Genomic DNA, 18,920 nt, shown 5'->3' on the forward strand with positions numbered 1-18,920 from the left:
CTCCCTCTCTTCAATTTCTAGTATCAGCCAGATGGTTTTGAACATGACAGATTAGTTCAAACCCATCCGGGCATGAACAAACCGGATACGGGATTTGGCTGTCTATGCTGAACTCCACACTATAAGTTTGCAGTGGGTCATTAGTACATTATTTTGACCACACAACATTGATTGTTTTGGTCCTCCTTGGGTGAGTTACTGTGTCTGTTAGTTGGTACTTGGTAGTTACAGTGACAGAGCTTCATGTGTTTGGTTGTGGACCTGTGGTGTTTCTGAAATGTTGCATTGTGTTGAGTCTTTCATTGACCGATCCATGTGGGAGTATTTGGTACAAATCCAAGTACTATATTTCTCTATTATTAGTCGCTCAGTTTGATTATTACTATTTCTCCACGAATTGAAGTCAATAATATTCTTGGTTTACCCTGAGGGCAACCCTTATGGATAGGATGAGAGATACTCCTTTTTTTCAAAAATGAAAAATGCAAAGATCTTTAATAGTTGGACTCAAAAACAAAACCAAAAAAATAAAGGTGGAAAAGCGAATTGAACTTTGGGGAATTTATAAAGGCTTGTCCATCATTCTAGGAAAAAATCTGGCTACCTAACGCTCAAATCGAATCAGACTCCCTCACAACAGTCAATCAAATCAATGAAGGAAAGCCAAAAAATTACCCATAGAGTGTAATCATCAATGAAACTCATTCACCTTATTTGGTTTGCATTTTTGAAAGTTATTTTTGATGTAATGAGTGGAAATGAATAAAGAGAGATAAAGAGAAAAATGTATTAAAAATGTGTGAAAAGGAAAATGAGATGAGTTGAGATGTGAACCAAACAAGGTGATTACCTCTTGAAGCGCATCAACACGGTCCTTGCTCACATCTACAGAGTTGCAAATCAATGTGTTCACCATCTAGATCGCATGGGTGTTGAACAAAATGATGAACTTCTTATCGGTTGATGTCCCTATATTTGCTAGGGAATTTGTTATTAGGAATAGCCTTAACATTAGGCAAGTATTAGATTAGGTTTAGTTTAGTTTTTTTTTTTCGTTTGGGTCAGTATGACACTTTCTAAACTTGCACCTTTGATGGGGTTTCCTTTGTCTTAGTTTGAATGAATTTTCGATTGACCAAAAAAAAAAAAAAAACAGAATGAATTTTACCTGTGGTTTGTATTCCCTGGATTTTTCCTAACAAATGAATTTAGGATGTGCAATCGTCCGCAAACCCACCCAAGATATGGTATGATATGGAAGGACACGGATCCTAATATATGAATCTTGGCGGATCGGATTTGATTCGGTTTAGACAGTTTTCTAATGTACGAACAGCCCAAACTGCAACCGCCATGGACAGGTGCCGACGGAGAAAATGACACACCGGTGACTGGTTTGGTTCCAAAACCGAACCGATTCACCCAAAACCGTCCGCTGGACAACGTGCCCTATCCATAACCTACCTAGAGCAATTAAGGGGGGTGGAAAATGACTTGTCAGCTTCTTAGGCCTTTTGCGAAAGGAAAATGAGCAATGCGATGCGGGGGCTATCTATCTTTCTGCCCAGCCAACCCTGCCTCCTCCTTTCTTCACCGCTGAGTTAGCTAGCTAGGCGTGGTCCAATCTGCCAGAAGCCTCCAACATTCATTAATCCTTCCGCACCACTATCCATCCTTTAGTGAGTGGTCCCTTTTGCCCCTGTTTATATCCTTCAAACACAAAACCACACAGAGACACTCCAAAGTTTTTTTAATCATTTTATGCACAAATAAATGAAGTAATGTAACATACCGGTCGAAATTGCCCATTAACCATATAAAAATGTGTAAAGAACCAATATGATATCAAAGACTACTTCCATAACATAACTAGCGGTCGGGGACATACTTTTCAGTGTGTGCATGTGGAAGTGTAAGTGAAGATATTTGAGGAGTGGGAGTGGGTAATTTTTTCGGGTGTGGGGTGGGTTGTTGAGTTTTAGTGATTCTACTATTTCGCCCTAAGGTTAATCATTATGTTACAATAAAATTGGATGTAAAACTTGGGTTTTGATTAGGTCAATATTGAAAACCACTTTTGTGACAGAGCTTCAAAAAAAAGGGGAGACCAACTTGTGTTCTCCCTTTGTATATTAGAATAGTTGTTCTCAAGTAATGTATTGTATAAATATAAATTCCATTATTTCCATATCCGTCTGATTATAATGGTTAATAAAACTTATAATCACGAGGATATGTAAATATATATATGACCTTGAAATTAATTATGAATAACACCCTCAACAAGTAAAGGAGTCATAAGAATATTTGCATATAAATATATTTTGAAACTTTTACAACAATATTCCAACAAAAATTTCGCTGAAATACGCCAACACTTTGTAACAGGTACATTAAATTCTAAGGAATGTTCCTCCAATTATAAAATAATTTCAGCCTCAAGGGTTAATCCAGTTGGTTGGTGGGTTTGCTTGATTAGATTAGTATCCGATTCTTGGAATCAGGCTGCAAAAAAATAATCTCTTGTGAATTTTCTCGTCCCAGCGTGGGTGGCCTACTTTTGACGGACCAGGGAGAAGACTAGTTGAGGTGTCCGTAAGCTGTTACGGATACTCTGACCGTCAACCCAAAAAAATAAATAAATCTCAGGTTGGAGTAGATTGTGATTTTCATTTTATCCTAATTGTAGTTTCTTGGAGAGTAATTTTTCTTCCAACAGAACAGAAGGAGTATAGTTCAGTGTCTAGTCTACCATCCTTTTGCATTCCCAATTTCTGAAAAGGTCAAGATGGTTAAAAGGTCCAAAAGATGAGTCAAATAAAGGGGTCTATTGTACTAGTCTACTAGATGGACTGCTTAATTTCTGCATGGCAAACCCGTACCATTCTGGATCTACTGGATAAATCACAGTGGTTAATAATTTCCCATACCTCAGGGCTGAAAAAAAAAAAAAAAAGAGGACCATGTATTTGGATGGCAAATTAAATTGAGTGGAGTTAACTTATAAGTTTGAAATTTATTTTTGTATTTTTTTACTTTATAATTATTTTTTTAGTTTTTCGTCGTAATTTTTAGAATTAATTATTCATCTCGACGAGATCAATAAAAAAAGTATAAAAATATGGGCTCATATTGAAAAAATTCAAATAAGTTGATACTTTAGACAAATAAGATGCTTGAAACTTTTTTCGTCTTTAGTAAAAAAATTGCTCTTAGTCATAATTTTATACTTTTTAGACTTCTTTCATCGAGACGGATGATTAATCCAAAAAAATATCAATCGAATTTAAAAAAATTCAGAAAAAACGAACAAAATACACAAACCGAAGAAAATAATTAAGTTTAAAAGAATGGAACCTAAATCGCATCCAAGCCACACCCCCATATGATTGTTCCTGTATCCGTATTATTTGGCATTTATGCTCTAGTAATAAATAAATGTCACTTCCTTCCTTCATACATGCCAACTATATTTGTTATTAAGGTCCAATACTAATTGAGGGACCACTATTAATAGTCTATTATATTGAGATATGGTTGGGTTAGACTTATAAGGTATTCATTTAGTGTTATTTGTAGTTTTGGACCTATTAATTCGAAACAAATAATCATTGTAAATGTTTCTAATTAACCACCTTATCACTGCTATGTAACAAACATATAATTAAGTTTGTGAGAGTCCTATTTTACTTCTTTTTTTTTTTTTTTATCATGAAATGAACGGGAATTAGAATGTGTTGGGAAAAACTACTCGGCCTCCTCGAATATTTTTCCCTTCTTGTGCAAATAGAAAATAGGCTAAAAATTACAAACCACAACAACCAACCAGCAATCTAGGAGCCGAAAATAAAGTAAGCAACAAGAAGCAAATCATGACCATCGGATTTTTACGTGGTTCCCCTTAAATTAGAGGTACATTCACAGGAGCGTAATCACTACCAAATCTTCCACTATAATGATAATGGGGTTACAAGAGTTCTTACCTAGCAAACAACTGAAAGCATACAAACATCACTCTAATTAAGATGAATTTCAACAAAAATCAACTAGATACAAGTTTAGGTCTCACCAAGGTGGATGTCACAAACTCCTAGATTTCGAGAGAAACTTGTCGATCCGCTCCGATAAACACGCAGAGCTCGTCAAATTGCAGAATCTATTGAAAACCTATCAAAATTGGAGAGTAAATGAACACTGATCTTTGCTTGAACTTGGACAAAACTCTCGCCCTTTTTTTCTTTCTCTCAAAGTCTCTCTAATCTTTGTTCCCAAGCATGGAAATTACAAGTTCTCCCTCTCCCGACTTAGATGGGGATTCAACCAACCCCATTTGAAAACAACAAAACATATATTTCTCCTTTGTAATGCCACTGCAATGTACTAGGCCTCGGTAGTAGATAACGCAACATATTTCTATTATTTTTAGACTGCAAAAATATGGCTATTGATGAATATTAATTTTTCCGTATACTTTCTGTCAGTAAAAAACTAGTTGCATTCTAATCACATCATTGAAATTGACTTCTTGAGGTACTCATTTCGTGGAATGAGATTTGATTATTGATATGACTCATAGAAATCCGGCAGTAATACCAGGAATACGTAGTATAATTTATTCATGGGATGAAACCTGTCAAAATCACCAGTTAGTTGACATTACTCAGGCCCCCTCCCCCCGTTAGTAGCACTATTGGTATCTACCGGGTTAGTACCGGAATTGTAAGAACGGTCGCGTCGGGTCGTTTCTGGCTATTAAACGGCTGATTCGAGCCGTCAAAAAAAATTTAAAAAAAAAGTGAGGGGCCTACGCGGGAATTAATAGCATCCGAGATGTATAGAGTGATTGATCCAAGTACTTTTTTTTGTGTATATATGCGTATATACAAATATACAAGAAAAATAGGTATTCGGATCAAGCACCCTACACACCTCGGATGCCATTGATTCCCGCAGTGGGCGCTCTCATTTTTTTTTTTTAAAATTTTTAGATGGCTTAGATCAGCCATCCGGTGGCCAGAGACGGCCTGACACTGCCGTCCCTAAAACTTCGGTACCGATCCCGTCGGTACCAATATCATTTCTGCCCCCACCCCCAAAAGGCCCATTTCTACCCAGCAAGATTTGTTCACTTCGCAAAGCCTCTTCCAACCAGTCTTTTCTTAGCTGTTTCAGAGATCTGCTTACAAACCCAGCACCCCACCAGCAGCTCAAAAAGAAAGGACAATGCCAAACCAACTTTCTCTCTCATGCATTTACATGCACCCCCTTTCTCTTGCATGGACAATGGTCCCCCTCACCTCACCCCCCCTAAACCCTAAGCTAGTAAGCACATGCCCCTAAGGGGTACCCTAACCAGAGGTCCTGACCCTTGACCCTAACCGAACCCACTTCTTCAAACACCTTGTCCAATAATTAAATCCCCAACTGCCAAGCCCTTTAACCATCTCTAGACACATCTCTCAACGGAGAGACTTACTGGGAAATTACTGGTAGAAAAGAATGATGGCCGTGGCCATCAATGGGTGGAAGAGAATTACAAAACTTCTACTTCAATGCTTATGCAGGGTTTCAGCCTCCTTTCTCTTTCACTTCTCTCAATCCTTTCTGATCTCATTATTGCCTGTTTTGCTTTTTGAGCCTTGAGAAACGTGCTCTAGCTTGGTAGCTGTACGGCCTCTGGCGCCTGCTCCCTACTCTACACGTTCCACCTTGGGCTTTGCTATATACATTGGATTAGCAGGAAAGGGCTCTGTGTTTTGAAACTGTGCAATTTGTGTTTTGCTTTCTCAGTTTCCCTGTTTGATCCGTTCCCTTTGGATCTTCCTTTCCAAATTGCCTGCTGGGTCTTTTAAGAATATGGGTTTTGGTTTGGATTTTGCCCATAGCCTTTCACCTCCATAGTTCTGCTTCTATTCCTCTGTTTTTTTCTCCAGTATGGATCTCTGTTTTTTAACCCAAAGCCTTAATGAGGATTCTATGGGCTCCAAAATCATCTCATCTTCAGTAAAGAATTGAGATACCCATTTGGATCACTGACAAGGTACCCTAAAATTTCTGGAAGAAGCCAAACCGTTACATTCTGGGTTCCCCTGTTTCTGCTCTGTTTTGAGACTCTTTCAGGCATATTTTTGGTTAAGTCATCCAATGAAGAATTTCACCAATATCCCCCGGGCCATTTCGGTCGTCGTCCTGCTTTTCCTGTGTGCTTGGTGCGAAGGACAAGAAGAGACTTCAGCAGCACCAATGGAGAAAACAGAGAAAGAGGCTTTGTACTCTACTATTCAGGGTTTTGTTGGTAATTGGTGGAATGGATCGGATCTCTATCCAGACCCTTGTGGCTGGACCCCTATCCAGGTACTCTTCAACCACATGTTTAGGTTTCCATCTTGTTTGAAGCAGCAATTTATATGGATGCACATATTTGTATAGTATTATTTACTTGTTAAATTTAATTTGTTGCAGCTAAACTTGTGTTGATTGTTAAGTTTGTATCAGAAAAAAGCAACCGTCTTTTTGGAAAATAGTGGTAATACTACCATTTATAGTGTCATGCTGAACCTAGAATATTCCATAGACATGGAACTTCCATACCTTTTCTTAGGTGCTTAAATGGAAGTGCGAGAATGGTATCATGTCAATTCCGCTAGGGATATTTACCCTGTTATACTACGTCACTATCTGTAAGGGATCCCATAGCACCTATGTCTTGCCGAAGCTAAAGTCGCATCATGTGCAAGTAATGTTAGCGGTATGTTTAGCTCCAATAAGGGGCTATGGAGACTCAAACGTGGGCCTTGTCCAACCAAGTTCTGAGTTTCCACCATTGAACCAACCATCGTCAGTACATATATCTGATACCAAGACACACAGAACATCACACCTGTCTCTGTTTCCATTACATTTCTTCGTTGCTTAATAGTGCATTTGTTTTGTACAAACTCAGAAACACACATAATCACCCGTGTTGTATATATTTTTCCTAGTAGTGATTATCCTTTAAAATTTCTTTCATTTCTTATCTCTACAGGGTGTCTCTTGTGATCTCTTTGATGGCTTTTGGTATGTCACTGCCTTGCATATTGGCCCCCTTGAAGAAAACTCTCTTGACTGTGCCCCGGAAGTAGAATTTAGACCTGACTTGTTTGCTTTCAAACGCTTAAAATCGCTCTCGTTCTTCAGTTGCTTTGTCTCCCCCAGCCTCCATCCAGTCTCTCTCCCTGCCGATAGTTGGGAAACACTTTCCAGCATCTTGGAGTCGTTAGAGTTCAGATCAAACCCCGGTCTCACCGGACAAATTCCTACTGGTTTTGGTCACCTCAGAAACCTCCAATCTCTCGTGCTTCTAGAAAATGGATTGACGGGAGAATTACCGGCAAACATTGGCAATTTAACCAACTTACGAAGGCTAGTCCTTTCTGCCAATGGATTCAAAGGTCAGATACCATATAGTTTTGGTGGGTTGGATAAGCTCTTAATTGTAGACCTAAGTAAGAATTCACTATCAGGGCCTTTGCCTTCGACTTTCGGAGGATTGACTTCACTATTGAAGCTTGATTTGAGCAGCAATCAAATAGAGGGGAAGATCCCAAGTGAAATTGGCAATCTAAGGAACCTAACACTGTTGGATCTTAGCAGGAACAATTTCACAGGTGGGTTAACTCAATCACTTGAAGAACTGTGTTCCTTGGAAGAGTTGCTGTTATCTAACAACCCAATTGGTGGGGACCTTTCGAGTGTGGAGTGGCATAGGCTTCAAGGGCTGGTAATTCTAGATTTGTCCAATCTGGGGTTGACAGCTGGCATTCCAGATTCCATATCGGGGTTGAAGAGGCTGAGGTTCTTGGGTCTGAATGACAACAAGCTCACAGGCAATCTCTCCCCAAAGCTTGCAGCCATGCCCAGTGTTGGTGCAATTTACTTGAATGGCAACAATCTGACAGGGGAACTTAAATTCTCTGAAGGGTTTTATGGGAAAATGGGGAGGAGGTTTGGGGCCTGGAATAACCCAAATCTTTGTTACCCAAATGGGGTGGGAGGGTCAGCAAGCCATGGTCCATATGGGGTAAGACAATGTCACCAAGAAGTCACACTCTACGGGGTTGATCCAGATTCCAAATCCAGCTTGGGTAATGGTCCTAATGGAAGTCTGAATCAGAATTCCCAATCCATGGCCTCTTTGGGGTTCCCAGTATATGGTGCTGATGTGTTTGGGTGCTTATTTCTGGTACCCACATCAATAATGATTCTTCTGCTGTGAGTTCCCCCCCCCCCCCCCCCCCCCCGGATGGAATCAGGTTGAGTGCAACTATGTTCATTGACTTTTGTAGTTGGTGAATGTTACCCGTCGTTTCACAACACTAGATATCGATGGAATCGATAAAAATTGAGCACTGGAGTGATGGGTAATGTTCGCGTCTTTAAAGTGGTGTACATAACTGCACTCGATCCTGTCTGTTGGAGGATGATATAAAGGTGTTTAGATTGACCAATAGCTTTTCTATCCTTTTTCCTTTGGGTTGGTGATTGATATCAGCTAATATGTGATGTTTAATACATGCTCGCTTTGGTAGTTGAAGATGTTCTCTTTTGTCTTCTATGTTTCCATCCAATTGCACCTTTGATCGCATGATTCCAGATATCAAAATACCTGAATTCAGAGGAACATTGTGCCCCTAATTAGAATATGTTTCAAGATTGTATTCCATTCCGACGATACGATTCTACAGAGACAAATTATGTGTTTACACAAAGAATTTGTTTACGATACGATTCAAGCTTAAAAATTATGTGTTTACACAAATAATTTTTCTACTCATATAGATATTTTATACGGTGCAAATAAAAACTCAAAAAATTATTTTTCATTTTCATTATATTCGAGTTTGAAAATTAAAAAAAAAACTTTTAAAATAAGAAGACAAACTGGAACCCCCCGAAACTAGTAGTAGTCATGTTCTTCCCTTTGGTTTCCAGTTGACAAAAGCTTTATTCAACAGGGAATCGAATTAAATAGGCATCTCTAAAACTTTTACCACATATTTGTCTTTGATTGTTACTTGAAGGAATGGCAGTAATGACATTAATAAATTCACTGAAAGTGAAGGGTAAGGGGGATTTAGATTTATTAGGCTGGGGTTGTTCGGGGGCCCCAATTTTTTTTTTTTAACTTTTTGTATTTTTGATTTTTTAGATTATGACCAAAATATATTTTAAATCTGTGGAGTATTTGGGAGATAAAAACATAATACATTTTGCAACGCGAGTGGTGTGAGGAATTAACAAATAGAATATGAAAAGAGCCTCCGGACCAACTTCTAGCATTTGCTCTCCTTCTATCAAATCTGAAAATACATTTTGGTAGAAGGATTGGGAGATGCTGTCAAGAACATGCTGCCAAGCGCATTCGAATTGTTCAAAAGTGTTTTTAGCGATTCGGATTAGAAACAAACTCTCGATTGTTGAGATAAACGATCCGGATACGCTTGGTAGAAACCTACTTGGCAAGGTCCCCGGTCCTTGCCGAACCAGCCAAAAGGTAGAAATGAAAACGAGAAAAAGAGGCCTCCCAAACAGGCTCTTTTATGACGCCCAGTTTTTACAGAGCACCCGTACTCTGTTTTTAGAGATCAGTCGAGTTTCAACTTTGGACAGAGTTTTTTGTATGGTACAGCATGTAATGTGACCACTTATGTATAAAGTTGGAAGTATATGATTATGAGCTGGCCACATCCACATTGTACTAAAAGTGAACCCTATTGATAAATAAAAGTTCTGTCTCATTATCTTGGTGTCTCTTAAAAAATCTGTACCGTGTACGGTTTACAGACTAGTTCAAAAACATGTAGCGTGGGAGTAACTAACCAAAAATACCATACTTCCATAGAGTAGTTGTTGTCCGGGCTGATGACGCTCATATCATTAATAGTAATGGGTTTAAATTTCAAAGGAAAGTCAAAAAGGGTTATTTTCAAGTTTTAGTTTGCTATTTTGCTTTCTATATGGAGAAGAACAAGAGACAAGCGTATAGAGGGATAGTTGAGACAAAACGCTAAACGTACAATTAGGGTTGTAAATGAGCTGAGCAACTCGCGAGTTTGGCTCGGGTTCGAAAGATAAACGAGCCGAGTTCGAGCTCGATTTTTCAGCTCGTTTGATAAACGAGCCGAGCTCGAATCTAGCAGGGCTCGGCTCGAACAGGTTCGCGAACAAGTTCGTCTTGACTCGAAATATATAGGTTCGGCTCGGCTCGGCTCGAACATGCCAATATATAGGTTTGTGAACAGATTTGTCTCTGCTCGAAATATATAGGTTCTGCTCGGCTCGGCTCGAATATGCAAATATTCGGTTTGACTCGGCTCGTTTAGCCAATTTTTATTATCAAGGCCAAAAAGTTGACGAATTCGAGCCGAGCCGGCTCGTTTATTCCAGACCGAATACTAACGAGCCGAGCTCGAGCTTTGTACATGTTTGTCGAGCCGAGCTCGAGCCGAACTTTTCCGGCTTGATTCGAGCTCGAGCCAGACGAATTCTAATCGAGCCGAGCTCGACATGCCGATATTCGGTTCGATTCGGCTCGTTTACACCCCTACGTACAATTGAATAATTAGCGGGTGTTTTTTCATCCATGTCCTCCTAATCATGTCGTGGTTCTTACTGCAACGTGAGATCGGTTATTGGATGATAATATCACTACATGATTTCACCACGTTATGCTCAATTTATGCATTCTTAAGGCAGAACATTGATATTTGTCCTTCTTCTTTTTTTTAAAAGCATAACGGGGTGATATCATATTAGATTTGACAATTTCAACCCTTTTTTATAAGTAAAATAAAAACCTGTATTAATCTTGGCTGCCCAAATTTGAGTGTCAAACCTGATAAATCCCAATGTTTTCACAACCGGTATTATTCCTCAAGTAGAAGAGCTTCTCCTCCTTGTCATCGTCATCATCTTCTCTTTTCTTTATGATTGTGAGACGGTTGGAACTCTCTCATTCTCCCCATCGTTTTTAGATTGTAACGGGACAAATGTTGTTTCTTAGATATGGGGTTTTAGCACTTTGATTTGATTAGCCATGCGCCGAATTCTTAGGCTTTATAGCAACTATATTATATGGAGGCAGTGTCTTACGACGATAACTATGACGGGATATTGAGTTTCAGCCGGTGATACCCACCTCCACAAACAGAAAACAGATCGATGGTTCCAACATAACTGCTGATTTTTTTTTTTGTAGCATGTATTTAATTTTCTCAAGTTTACTCGAACCTTTGAACAACAGTGACCTGAACAATGTTGTCAAGATTTTTGTACGTAGTCCATTACATATCCAATTTTGATGATTCAAAAATTTACTTCGTGTGTTCAGGAAATGTGTTCCTTATCCTTAAACCAAAATCTAACTTGGATTTTGTTCCAAAAAATAAAATAAAATTCAACAATATTTTTTTTGGGGAAAATAATCATATATCCTGAAAATAATGTTTTTGAGGTCTATTTCATGGAGACTGATAAATTTATTTGAATAATATTTTCGGATCGTGCTTATTTTTGTTGATATATATAAAATTGACATATCGAAATTTGCAAAATAAATGTTGAAATCGTAAGTTAAGACACGTGGTGAATTTAACGGGTTTGGACAACGAGGTTCATCAGTGCACCAAAGTGAACTGGGATACGATCATGTTGGATCAATCACCGTTAATCTCCCCTACTTTTGTCATCGTTGACAATGATCTGGAAGATCTAATGGCTCAGATCATTCCTAGTTTTGGACCTTTTGACACGAAAGATATCTAATTCCTAGGGGCAATTACGTGCCGGTCTGGTTTAAGAATTTTTGATTTTTTATGTGGGATCTATCTTCGTCTCTATCCTTCCACCCGGAGAAGTCATCCAAGTCGTACTCCAGGTAGGCCCGGCTCGTCACAGCGCGGCCGGACCCCTTGTCGGTGACGGCGTAGGCGATGATGACGAACATGGCCCAGAGGTAGAGGTACATGAGGAAGGTGTTGCGGTAACAGGCGCCGGCGAAGCCCGCGAGGGAGACGACCATGTTGGAGACGCCGATGATGATGAGGGGCCACTGGAGGAACCTGAGGCAGTCGGTGTTGTTGGCGCGGCCGCTGAGCCAGATGCCGCCGCCGAGGATGGGGATCGAGAGGGGCAAGGTTAGGAAGTTTAGGAGGCCGATCAGGTGGTTGCTGGTTCTCATGATTTGATGATCTCTTTCGTTTCTCTCTCTCTATAAATATAGGGATTTCAGATCGACTTTCCCTGGCGAGTTCGAGTTGACTTTCTCCGTTCGTCTTCAACTTTCTCCAGTGGGTTTTTTGATTTTCCCAGCGAGTTCTCCGGTGGGTTTTATATGTGTATATATATATATATATATATATATATATATATATATATATATAGAGTCAATTTGGTCGGCGACTTTCTCCGGATCTGGTTTTGGTCTTTCCCGTTCTCGTAAATAAATGGTTTATATATTTGTTTAAGTTACCGGAAAAGCACTGTGAATTTGTGAAACTCGCTGGAAAAAGCATTGCAAATTTGTAGTCGCCGGAAAAATTGCCGATCGGAGGGATCGCGTAAAAAGTTGCCAGTCGGAGGTATATGCTGACTGAGGCCCCGTTCCGCAACGCGAAATAAGAACTTATTTTTTAAGAAATCAATTTCAAACTTAAAAATGATAAATTTATTAAAATCTAAAAATATGCAATATGGATTTTGTTTGAAAGATCTCAGTGAGATCTTTAATACGGTGCAAAAAAAATTTAAAATTATTTTTCATTTGCATTATTTTTTAGTTTAAAAATATAAAATAAATACTTATTTTTTAAAAAGGTATTCTGGAACGAGCTCTGACAGTGATTGTTCAATCGAGGTGGGAGGTAGTGGTTGCATTTAATGAAGGGTAAAAGGGTAATGTTCATACTCCCTCCGTCCCAAAATATTTGGTATTTTTCGATATTCGCGCCGTTTTTTAAACTTTTATATCTCCCAATTTATGATAGTTTTTATAATTTTGAAAACTTTGTGTTATAGATCTAATCGAGAACTATCAAACAAGATCCATATTGCATATTGTTGGAGATTCATATTGGAAGATACAAACGATTGAAAACTGACACAAATATCGAAAAAGTCCAAATAATATGGGATGGAGGGAGTATAAGATTATCCTCAAAGGTAAATAAAAATTGAGTTCCTTCTGAGCAGAAATTAAGTGTAGATTTTTTAGACCCATAGGTAATTTTCTCAATTCGTAGCTAGAAGGAATCGGCTCCTGTTTGGTCCATGAGAATAGACTTGCTTCGTCTAGTTGGTCCGTTTGAGAATTTTTTCTGTTCACTTTGATGATTCAAACTACTATATTTTAAAGTTTGTTGATAACATTAGTCGCGTCTAAAATCAAATTAATCGTATATAGTTTGGCACGATTGATATTATCAACAAATTCTAAAATATAAACAATTTCAATTATCAAAATGGGTCAAAAAAAAACCCACAAATGATCTAACTGAACGGTCAAATCCATTTTTATGGGCCGGATGACGATCTTCCTCCTTCGTAGAATTGGATCAACATCCACGTAATCTTATGCCACTTGGGCAACACTTGCCATTGTTGAAAGTAGTGACATGGACATTTCTCTTTAATTTTCTCCTCTATGTTATTATGAAATCCTAATAATGGAACATAAATTAACCTCTTAATTCACTTTAAAAAAAAGCCTCTTAATCAATTTGTTCAATTATTTTGTGGATGCAGAGGTATACTTAAAAAACAGTAGTGATGAACTATACGTTTTGAAAAATTACCTATCTATATAATCGAATTTTTAGGCAGTTGTTTAATCACAATAAATAAAAGTGTTTTCCGCTAAAGTTATACGTCCTGTATCCAATGCCTATCTTTCTTTCTCTCTCTCTTTTTTTAGGTTAAGGTGTCCGGTTTAACTTATGCGCACCTCAACTAAATTCTTTTTCGATCCGGTCAAAAGCAGGTCATCTACGCCGGGACTGGAAAATTCACAAAAAACAACTTTTATGCGGTTAGCTAGACTCAAATCGAATCCTGGTTAATTGTGTGAAGAAAGTAAACTCACCAGCCAACCGGACTAACCTCGAGGTGTATACAATGTCTATCATTGTCAAAGCTTGGTGTTATCAACCGAAAAAAAAAGTTGGATGTTTTCGTTCCAGGAGGGGAGGTCCACGTGAAACAACGCAACATGGTTGGTTTTTCTCCTATAATAAACGTTCCACACGCAAATGATCCCAAGATTCCTGTACATATTTTGTCTGTATGGGGAAAAAATCTGACCCTTTGTTCTTTAATCCGACCATTTTTTCATCAAAGTTTTGAATCACTCAAAAAAGTACATCAATTTCAGCCTTCATCCAATAACTTGAGGGGAAGGAAGGCGGACTGTTATATATCTCTGAAATTAATTAATGTAGCTTGTGGGTACAAGTAATTACTTAGAAGAAAAATGATCTACCAATCGAGCCCAATTATTTAAGAAGAATAATTCCAGCCTTCATCCAATAACTTGATTACCAAATATCTTTTGTCAACCGTTGACATTGAAAATTCCATAGTCCTTGGCGTGCAATTAACTTATCTCTACTTTTGCTGTTCACCCTTTACATCCAATTTTGCCTAACTTTTCTGTTTCCCCATGCACAAACATGTAGAGTATATAAACCACCTACTCCCCCCCTCTCTCTCTCTCACTCACAAAACTCAAATCTATTTTGCTATATATAATGGCCTCTTCAGTAGCACAATCATTTTGCTACATTAAATCCGTAAACATCCTTTGCATCATTCTTTTTGTAATTTTTTTCATCGGTTCTTCGGCTATTGCTCGACCGATGGGTAGTTCGGAGAATCTCAATCAACATTGGACGAAGCAAAAAGCGGGCGACCAGTATCAAAACGTGATATTCACCATGTTGCCCAAAGGGGTCCTTGTTCCTCCTTCAGGTCCATCAAACAGGCACAATTCTGTTGTTAGTAATTCACCTCACAATTGAAAAAGTAAAGTGCATGTCCTGTACATATATTGTTCTTCTTAATTTCTCCCCCTTTTTCCTCTCTCCTGATATTGTATTTGTTTGAAGGATTGTCAATTGGTCTGTAACATTTCCTGAAGTGAAGACTGATTGGATCTGATCTTCGGGTACTAAAGTTTTTGTTTATTGTGTTGTCTACAATGTAAACGAGTCCGATCATTGAAGTGAATCCAAATTAGGTTTGAAAAATGGCTGGACTGCACGAGATGCAGTTCATTGCCAAAACGGCGAGAAGCCTTCTCCAAAAACTTCTCGGGACATATATAATCACGTTGAGCAACAAAAAGGGGGCGTTTCCGGTAAGCTCTAGTAGTTATTTGTAGTCAAATTGTTCCTAGTGCACTAAAAATTGTAGAAAATGTATTGGGTTTAATAAAAAAATATTTTGAATGTTTTAATTTAGTGAAAACAGCTTAACTTCTTTTTTTTAAACTTTTAATAAAATATTTATTATTGTATAAACAACTTAACCAAAGCCAAAAAATTGTAGCAATAAAATTTTTTTTTTTTGGAAAAGTCGCCAAAAGTATAAATCCCACTTACAATTTGTCGTACTATCACCTCTTTTTTTTCCCATCTCTCGCGAGCAATGTCGTATAAACCCCACCCACAATATTATATTTTTTTCCTGATTCAACAGTCACGGGTTTTTGGAGGCTAGTATATACTCACTTTAAAGATACCCTCTTCGATCCATTCAAAGATAGTCCATCCATGAGAAATTTCTCATGGCATGACCCCGATACTCGAATCTTAATTAATTGTATGAAGAATAAACCGACCAAACAACCGGACCAACACTTTGGCGCTACATATTATTTGAGACTCCCTGGACTTTTCGATGCAGACTTGTTTCGCTTTATAACGTAATGTAAAATAGGGGGATCAGTACTGCTCAGTACTCACTCAGTAGCCAATAGTAGTAAAATGACAAATTAAGAAAGGGCGCTGCTATTCGCAGCCCTCTATTTACTCCCATAGCCCGTTAAAAATTTTCAATTATACTCGACAGTTAGTTACCGAAATTGAGATATATTTTCAGCGTCCAATTACCGAAATATAATATTTTTTTCAACAGATGTTTACCGAAAATGCATGTTCGGCAGTTGTTTACCGAAAGTTGAACATATTTTCGACATGTAGTTACCGAAATATAATTTTGTTTTCAACAGCATTTTACCGAAATGTTATTTATGATTTTCAACAATCATTTACCGAAATTTAGTGGGCTACGGGAGTAAATAGAGGGCTGCGAATAGCGGCGCCCTTAAGAAAAGGGAGCCCACCCATGCTGTTACACTACTTATAGAATTATGCCAAATAATTGAGAGAATTATAAGTTGGCTTAATTGCAAGAACACCCCCTAAACTATCGCATTTTGGCAAGTTCACCCCCTTAAGTTTAAATTCGAGCAACTTCACCCCCCAAACTACCAAATTCGAGCAACTTCACCCCCTCCCCCATTTTCCGTCCATTTTTGTTATAAATTTGGATGGAAAGTTTCAAAATTGGGTACCAGTACCACCTAAAATTCGGTACCAGTACCAAATTTGGACAGAAAATTGGGTACCAGTACCACCTAAAATTCGGTACCAGTACCAAATGTGGAAACTTTCCATCCAAATTATAACAGAAATGGACGGAAAATGGGAGAGGGGGTGAAGTTGCTCGAATTTAAACTTAAGGGGGTGAACTTGCCAAAATGCGATAGTTTATGGGGTGTTCTTGCAATTAAGCCAATTAAAGTTCAAACTGGAAGTCTATATCCTACTTCAACTTCTAAAATTGTAGGGTAAATTTCACTGACACCCCATGAGATTTGCCTTGATCACAAATACCCCCCCTAATGCATGAGAAATGCGTGTAGATTCCATATGATTTCAATGTTCATTTCACTGGCAACCGACCAATAATTGTTCGACCAAATACGTGATAGAATTAGTCAAAAGTGTTTTATATTGACAAATTCACCCTCTTTTAATAATAAAATAAATTGTAAAAAGCTCTTAATTTTTAACTTTTTGACTCAAAAATATTAATCCCTAAATAAATCTTTAATTCAAACAAAAGTGAAATGCCATAAGAACCAGAAGTTTAAGAAAACTTTAATCATACTGTGCCTAAGAAGTAATTAAGAAAGTATCTGCTCCTAGTTAAAGGTGCAAACAAGTCGAGCTGAACCGAACTTTGTAGTGTTCGAGCTTGCTCATTTATTAAACGAGTTTAAAAATCGAGCTCGAGCTCGGTTCATTTGTTAAGAGCTGAGCCCTGAATGAGTCGAGCTCATTTCAATTAGTAAACAAGCCAAGCTATTTCGAGACAAGACGAGCTTTAGAGTATTGAGTTCGGCTCGTTTAATGCACGAGCTTAAAACTCGAATCCGAGATCGGCTCAATCAATAAAGAGTTGAGCTGAGCCCTTGAATAGTTAAGCACAGAGCTACTCGCGAGCAACCTGGTTCGTCTGCAACCCCTTATCCCTAGTGCATCAAATTTGGTCACATAGATTGTCAAAAAGCACCACTTTGATAAAGGGCTAGCTGGCCCAAAACTAATCCGAAAAGGTGGTCCATGGGCAAGCTATGTTTTAGTGTCTCCATATGGTGGTTTGGACACAAGCCCACCAATCCAAAGAAAAATGAAAACAAACACCAGGTGCTTTTTCAAAAGAAAGGGGCAAGTTCCAATGAGTCAATTCACATTTTTTTCAAAGAAAGCAAAAAGAGAGTAGTGATGATTTTAAACCCTCCTCTTGTGTAATTGGACTCTTTTTGTTTTGCCCTCGTGGATGTAAAGCTATGATTGATATAGTCCTTTCGCCCGAAGGATTAGTCCGGTTATTTGGTAGGTTTGTTTCCCGCACAATTGATCAGGATTTGATTCTTGAGGTCAAGACGCAAGAAATTAACTTCTTGTGAATTCTGTAATCCGGACGTGGATGGCCTTCTTTTGACCGGACTAAGGAGAAAATTTATTAAGGTGCACGTAAGCTCGCCCGGACAGCCCTGATTGTCAGACAAGAAAACACTTGTCCTTTCGTTCAGTAGTGAAGTTTCCTATGGATGAAAAGAGAGACTAAAAGAAGAATGCGATTATGGCAAAAGAGATTGTGAAAAGTAGTAATGAAAGAATTAAAAATAATACCAGCATGACATTTAAATAAGTATATCACAAGGCACTCTGTTATATGTGTATTATACAAATATATTGTTTCCCTTCTAATGTACTGTACATCATTCTCTCTTCCCAAACCTTTTGAGACTATTCCCAAGGCAAGAATTTTGGTCTCCCTTTTTTAAATAATAACATAACACAAGAACATATGAGGGCGTGCAAAATTGCATTTGAAAAATAGAAGTAGGAGTATTGGGATACGAAAGCCAAAAGAAACAAGAAAATTCCCCCTCCCTCCCACCAACCGAATCCCTTATCCACCCATTCTCTCTATCCCAAGCAAGGTTCTATAAGTCTCTAGGCGCTAGTCGAACGATCGGCCACCTTTAATTGATTAATTGGATTAGTTGGTGATTAATCAACACATGTTAATTAATAATCAATAATTAATTATTAACTGAACCTAATCGGATAAACCCCGCCAACAAACACCGGTCCCAAGCCCCTTCCCAAAGCATCAACTGTGCTGTGGAGTACAGCAAAATTCCCTTTTCCCATAACTTGTCAATACAAGAAATGAGTTGTAAATCAAAACAGGCTTGACAGCTGAGTGAATCCCAATGGATTTGTCTGTCCCCATCTGCAACCAACATCCTCTGCTACACTCTTTCCTTTATGATAGAGAGAATTTAGAAACATAGCCAGTTCAAATTT

General features: G+C 38.3%; 2 protein-coding genes across 2 annotated transcripts; one reads left to right on the forward strand and one right to left on the reverse strand.

Moving 5' to 3' along the window:
• Positions 1 to 5,182: 5,182 nt before the first annotated feature.
• LOC131301569 (piriformospora indica-insensitive protein 2) lies at positions 5,183 to 8,575 on the forward strand. The gene is made up of 2 exons (XM_058327930.1): positions 5,183 to 6,354; positions 7,028 to 8,575. Exons 1-2 carry the CDS (start codon positions 6,145 to 6,147, stop codon positions 8,255 to 8,257), a joined length of 1,440 nt encoding a protein of 479 aa, XP_058183913.1. The 5' UTR covers positions 5,183 to 6,144; the 3' UTR covers positions 8,258 to 8,575.
• A 3,243-nt stretch (positions 8,576 to 11,818) lies between these two features.
• LOC131299771 (tetraspanin-3-like) lies at positions 11,819 to 12,492 on the reverse strand. Its single transcript, XM_058325348.1, has one exon. The coding sequence runs from the start codon at positions 12,218 to 12,220 to the stop codon at positions 11,819 to 11,821; it is 402 nt and encodes a 133-aa protein (XP_058181331.1). The 5' UTR covers positions 12,221 to 12,492.
• Between the last annotated feature and the right edge of the window lie 6,428 nt (positions 12,493 to 18,920).

The sequence above is a fragment of the Rhododendron vialii genome, chromosome 9a (genome assembly GCF_030253575.1).
Source record: "Rhododendron vialii isolate Sample 1 chromosome 9a, ASM3025357v1".
Taxonomy (NCBI): domain Eukaryota; kingdom Viridiplantae; phylum Streptophyta; class Magnoliopsida; order Ericales; family Ericaceae; genus Rhododendron; species Rhododendron vialii.

Bases quoted from the DNA above. Each gene is read 5' to 3' on its own strand.
- LOC131301569 (XM_058327930.1), top strand. From the start codon at position 6,145: ATGAAGAATTTCACCAATATCCCCCGGGCCATTTCGGTCGTCGTCCTG. The intron at 6,355-7,027 runs GTACTCTTCAAC...TTATCTCTACAG, and splicing joins GTGGCTGGACCCCTATCCAG to GGTGTCTCTTGTGATCTCTT.
- LOC131299771 (XM_058325348.1), bottom strand. From the start codon at position 12,220: ATGAGAACCAGCAACCACCTGATCGGCCTCCTAAACTTCCTAACCTTG.